This window comes from Hyaena hyaena, unplaced genomic scaffold, assembly GCF_003009895.1.
Source record: "Hyaena hyaena isolate Hyena2069 unplaced genomic scaffold, ASM300989v1 scaffold_1433, whole genome shotgun sequence".
NCBI lineage: Eukaryota > Metazoa > Chordata > Mammalia > Carnivora > Hyaenidae > Hyaena > Hyaena hyaena.
Genome location: NW_024082054.1, coordinates 84182 through 90699, shown reverse-complemented (window position 1 = coordinate 90699; position 6518 = coordinate 84182). Strand labels below are relative to the sequence as shown.

At 42.1% G+C, this 6518-nt stretch overlaps 1 protein-coding gene across 1 annotated transcript; it reads right to left on the bottom strand.

The window, feature by feature from the left end:
* Positions 1 to 326: 326 nt before the first annotated feature.
* Positions 327 to 1296, bottom strand: LOC120225497 (olfactory receptor 7C1-like). The gene is given in 2 exon segments (XM_039223681.1): positions 327 to 354; positions 356 to 1296. Coding segments are annotated over 2 exon segments (966 nt in total). The 5' UTR covers positions 1294 to 1296.
* Positions 1297 to 6518: the final 5222 nt, after the last annotated feature.

The window sequence follows — 6518 nt, the reverse complement described above, 5'->3', positions numbered from 1 at the left end:
CCTGTTTCAGATTCTGTGTCTCCCTCTCTCTCTGACCCTCCCCTGCTCATTCTATTTTTCTCTCAGAAATAAAATAAAAAAAAAGAAAGAAATCCAAACCATTACTGAATATAACTGAGAAAATATTAGGTTCTGTTCACACCAAGTTAAAACGACTGGTTATAATGTGAAAAGGGGAACCCAAGACAGAGCCTGAAGAAAAATTGAGAGGGCAGGGAAGACCCACAGGAAGACCTGTGCCTTAAAACAGGTACAACTGGGAAAAAAACCCAAAAATATTGGACGAAGCAAGCCAGGATTTCCAGGCCTCCATATTGTACACCCAGTTACTCATGAGAGTCTTCCAGAGACCCCACTGCCGAGAGGTATCACCCTGCCAAGGAGTCTCCCCAGAGCCTTCTTCATGTCCCTGTTCCTCAGACTATAGATGAAGGGGTTCAGCATGGGCGTGACAATCGTGTACATCACCGAGGCCACCCGACTTGTCCTAGAGGATGAAGTCACTGCAGAACTGAGGTAGACCCCAAGGCCTGTCCCATAGAACAAGGAGACCACCGAGAGGTGAGACCCACACGTGGAAAAGGCTTTGTACTTGCCAGTCGCTGAGGAAATGCTGAGTATGGAGGAAGCAATTTGATAGTAGGACAAAAGTATTCCATTGAAAGGAATCACGGCCAGAAGGCCAGTTGCAGAATACACCACCACGTTATTGATGAAGGTGTCGGAACAGGCAAGCTTCAGGACTTCCGGAAGATCACAAAAGAAGTGTGGGATTTCCATGTGTGTGCAGAAGGACAGCCTCAAAAGGGTCAAGGTCTCGAGCAGGGAGCCCAGGATACTGAGGCACCAGGATCCCAAAGCCAGCAGTCCACAGAACTGGCGGTTCATGATGACTGAGTAGTGCAGGGGGTGGCAGATGGCCACAAAGCGGTCATAGGCCATCACGGTCAAGAGTAAATTGTCCAGGCATCCAAACACAATGAAAAAAAAAATCTGGCTGAGGCATCCTTCGTATGTTATGACCTTGCTCTGAGTCTGGATGTTACACAGCATCTTCGGGACGGTGGTGGAGGTAAAACAGATGTCAGCAAAGGACAAGTTGGAGAGGAAGAAGTACATGGGCGTGTGGAGGAGGGAGTCAGAGCAGATGGCCAGGATGATGAGCAGGTTCCCAGTAAACGTGACCAAGTATATGGACAAGAACAGCCCAAAGAGCACAAACTGAATATCCGACTTTGCTGGAAATCCCAAGAGGAGAAATTCTGAAGCATGTGTTTGATTTCCTGATTCCATGTGGATGAAATCACTACCAAGAAAGAGAAAAAAAAAAATCCACATTCAATTACCATCACACTGACAGCACAGAAATGTGACTGCCTTAGATTTCAGGCGAATGGATTGAGAAAGTACTGCCCCTTATGTAATTGCCTCCATTGGGGAATTTGAAATGCTTTCATCCTTCCTTTGCTGCCGCTCCTCTCTGGAAATGTAATACTAGTTCCAAAGCAGTTATGCCCCTTCATAACCTGGTTACTCAGAGTGTGGTCCGTGGATCAGCACAGCGCAAGAGATTGTTTGAATGCCGAGTCCCAGGCCGCGTTCACTCTTGCCAAATCAGAAGCTACACTGCAACAAGATGGCAGCGTCTTGCCTGCTCATTCATGGCTGCGTAGTGTTGGTCTAGAACCTCTGCAGCTTCAGGTCCTTCAGCTTTAATCTCCTCACTTTTATTTTCCTCTACACCTCGTGTCAAGCCTCCTTATTGAATATGTAGGCAAAAACAGGAGCTCAAATAATAGAGCTTTTTCTCTGCCATCTGTGTGGAGTTCACACTTTCATACCTTGGCCTTAACTATGCTAAACACTGTTTATGAAGCTTGTATTTAGCTTTTCAATGTAAATATCTATAAAAGGAATATGAGCATCGCATACGAGGCCAATGTTACATTTGGGTAATTTTTGTTTTTAAGGTTAAGATTCAGAGCTTTTATACACATACATATGTGCACATGCACTTTAAAAAGAACCTACAAAATTCTCTCTCCAGATAAGTAAGCTAATTAATTAATTAAAGTGTTTGAAAAAATGGGGCACTTAGGAGGCTCAGTCACTTAAGCAGCTGACTCTTGATTTTGGCTCAGACATGGTCTCATGGTTCCTGAGTTTGAGCCCCATATTGGGCTCTACACTGGGCATTGAGCATATTTAGGATTCTCTGTCTCTCTCTGCCCCCTCCATTCACAGTCTCTCTCTCTCTCTCTCTCTCCCTCTCTCTCTCAGTAAATAAATAAATGATAAAATCTTTAAAAAGTGCTTACAAAATAATTGATGTCAGAGAAAATGATGGAGCAGAGAACTCCATAGGCCCAACACTTCATGAAAGCACTGAAAATACTGGAGAATACTGTCGGTATCAACTTTATCAGGAACCTAAAAAACAGTTGATGGTTTGAAACAAGGAAGTGAACCTTTGGTTACTCATTAAATTCCCTTATTACATGCGTGAGTTCACAAGCACAGACGGGTTCTTTCTCTTAGAGGGAGCACTTCTTTCTTCAGCTTTGGCCTCCATCCTGAAAGATGGCCAAAGAAGCAATCCCAGAGGCCCTGAGCTGGAGTTTCCCCACACTCAGAAGGAATGAGATAACCATAGGTTTGAGGCCCATTGAAATTCTGGTATCTTCTTCGGAGATTTTGGGATATCCCCTAAATGCACCCTCCAACATCTAAGACAACCCCAAGAGCATCGCCATGTCTCTCCTGTTTACCCAGTGAGGGAGGACCCAAAAAACGGAAATCATTTCAAGTGTGGGGGACAAAGAAAAATGACACCCATCCAGGATCTGATAATAATGTTTTCGGGTTACAGGCCGCAGGACGCAGAGGTTTGTCTTGTCAAATTCGTATAAGATCAGTATGTGAAAATTACAACAGCTCCAGAAAATATTAGCTTGAATATCAAAGTAGGATCAGATGGTGACTTGTTCATTGGAGCCACAAAAATTAATGTTGATACATCTAATCAAGATGGTACCATTAGTCTTTATGACTCAGGAATCTGAATAATCTTGTAACTCAGATGGGATGTGTAATTTTAACTCTGGTCAAGGCTTACTGATGATGCTTTTTCAGAAAGCTTTCATACTTGAGCCATGATTACAGCGTTCCTGTCTCACCTAACCTAACGTGTGGCTCTTACCATGTGTGATGCTTCTAGCCTATATTAGGAAACATTTCAAGAACCTAAATTGGCTGGAGACATTGCTCTTTCCATCACACAATGTGGCCTTCATGAGAATTCGGGAGATCACTGTCTTTTTGCCTTAGTATCAGGAAGGGTCACATTCTATCAACAAGTGTTTATTTTAATGTTATGGATACTATGAATCTTGTAATTAATCATTGTGCCAGAGATTGCTTATATACCATATCTATTCTCTTTCCTGTTATTGGAACCTGATTCTATTTGGAGGTGGTCACGTGCCCAGCTAAGATGCTATATCTTTCACCTTCTCATTCGACCATGGATTGTTGGTGGAAGTATGAGAAGTTATTGATGGGAATATTGGAATGCTCTTTAGAAGACTGTCCCTTTTCTATCTCCTCCTTGCCTAGAATTCACACCTGACCCCACAGCTGACATATCTTGGAAAACCACACACTACAGATGTGGAAGCAGAGATGGAATGAGCCCTTGTCCCTCATGTTAGCGTAAAGTCATCATGCCACTTCCTTGATGAGGGAGGCAAATATCCCTAATTGAATACGAACACTTTTTCTTCTTAGGTTTTCCATTTATACTGCCTAACAGCACAAACAGAGTCCTCTGTCTTCAATGGAATTCTCAGAGTCATATCAGGGGCCCAATTTTGGCACTCAGGGTAACATTTCATGGTAGATATTTCATTTACTCATATAATTATTCATTTGGGTTTAGGTCTCCTTTCCTTCTGGCATGTTATTTCTCTTGTCATATACACTTAAGGCATTTTGTCTTAAGTATTGTGTAATTTCCTTAGAATTCTTTTATAATGTGTCATGTGAATGAGTAAATGAATAAGTAAATGGTGTTTTCAGATGGCATTGTGTCCTGGACATTTGATCCATCATATCTGTCCTTCCATAAGCTAACTGTGACACCTCCTTACATTCTCTCTTGTGATGATGAAAAAAAGGATCCACAGAATAGAAGAAACATTTCCGAAGTCTATCAGGTGCTGGAGGGAAAGGGGAAATTCCAGCTCACATCTGCCTGACTCCAAGTCAAGACCCTTCTCACTCTGCAGGGCTGCCTCGCACAGTCAGTGCTTCACAAATAAGAGGAAAGGCTAACTTTGGAATGAAGCAGAACCCAAGAGAGATGAACAGACATAAGGAAGAGTCAGTTCCTGCTGCAGAAGGAAAGGGACCCTGGAATGTTGCTCTGCGAAGAGAAGCGAGAAGAATGGATCTGAGAAGGTATGAAGATCAAGAAGGATGTGGAATCATTGGTTAAGAAAGACATGGTTAAGAAAAGCTTTCCTGCCCTCCACACCACTTTTCTGGAATACTTACTGGACTACCCTGGCTTTTCCAGATGCATCGCTCAATGGATTTGGCTCTACTGGTCCTTCCTTCCAAAGACAATTGATGAAGAAAGGGCAAGAAATAGGGGTCGGGCGCTGGATCTTTGGAGTAGTTGGACATCAGTGAGAGTCATGGTGAGGACGCTTTCAGCCTGTGGCTGATGAGCAGCAGATGAGCTCTGCAGAGGGGGATTCAGAGGCTGAATTCTCAGAGCCCCATATTACATAATTTCCCTTAGTGCCGCTCAATTCTCCAAGCAATTTAGCTTTCCGGAAGCCAAGGGACCATAAATAAAGGAAACTTTTCTGCCACTTCAGTCCCCATGTGTCCCCCTTTGGGAGCCGGGTGCATATTCCCTTTCCATCAGTGGATCCATCTTTCCTGGAATGGACCTCTCTCCCTCTCCCATGCATATAACCTCTCATGCAGGCTCATCAAAAAGACCACCTTGTGAGCCTCTGAGCTGCTGCGAGTGACAGGGTCTCCCTTGTCCAATTCAGAGATACCACTATGTTGCCTGACCACATCCATCCCAAATAAGATCTTCCCCCAAACTTCATCCTGACTTCTATTTTTTTTAAATTATTATTAGTTAAATTCTAGTTAGTTAACATACAGTATAGTCTTGGCTTCAGGAGTAGAACTCAGTGATTCATTGCTTGCATATGACATCCAGTGCTCATTCCAAAAAGTATCCTCAATGCCCGTCACCCATTTAACCCATCCTCCCACTCACCTCCCCTTTAGGCAACCCTCAGCTTGTTCTCTACATTTAAGAATCTCTTCTGGTTTGCCTCTCTCTCTGTTTTTATCTTATTTTTCCTTTCCTTCCCCTATGTTCATCTGCTGTGTTTCTCAAATTCCACATAGCAGTGAAATCATATGATATCTTTCTCTGACTGATTTGTTTCACTTAGCATAATACAATGTAGTTCCATCCACGTTGCTGCAAATGACAAGATTACATTCTTTTTCATTGCTGAGTACTATTCCATTGCGTATATATACCACACCTTTATCCATTCATCCGTAGATGAACATTTGGGCTCTTTCCATAATTTGACTATTGCTGATAGAGCTGCTATAAGTATTGGAGTGCATGTGCCCCTGCGAATCAGCACTTTTGTATCCTTTGGATAAATATATAGTAATGCAATTGCTATGTCATAGGGTAGTTCTGTTTTTTGAGGAAGCTCCATCTTGTTTTCCAGAGTGGCTGCATAAGTACACATTCCCACCAACAGTGCATGAGGGTGCATTTTTCTCCACGTTCTCACCAAATGTTGTTTCTTGTGTTTTTTATTTTAGCTGTTCTGACAGGTGTGAGGTAACATCTCACTGTGGTTTTGATTTGCATTTCCCTCATGAGGAGTGATGCTGGGTATCTTTTCATTTATCTGTGCCTATCTGGAAGTCTTCTTTAGAGAAATGTCTATTCATATCCTCTGCCCATTTTTTAATTAGAGTGTTTGGTATTTTGGAGATGAGTTGTAGGAATTCTTTATGTATTTTAGATATTAACCCTTTATCAGATATATTATTTGAAATATTTTCTCTCATTCACTAGGTTGCTTTATTTGTTTTATTGTTTCCTTTGCTATGTAAAAACTTTTAATTTTGACTTAGTCCCAATAGTTCGTTTTTTACTTTTGTTTCCCTAGCCTTAGGAGACTTACCTGGAAAATGTTGTGATAGCTGATGTCAGAGAAATGACCGCCTAAATCACATTTAGACATTTAATCCATTTTTTGCTTCTTTTTGTGTATGGTCTAAGAAAGTGGTCCCATTTCACTGTTTTACATGTAGCCCTCCAGTTTTCCCGGCACCATTTATTGAAAAGCCTTGTCTTTTCCCCATAGTCTCACCTCTTTTGTCATAGATTAATGACCATATGATCATGGGTTTATTTCTGGACTCTCTACTCTGTTCCATTGACCTATATGTCTATTTTT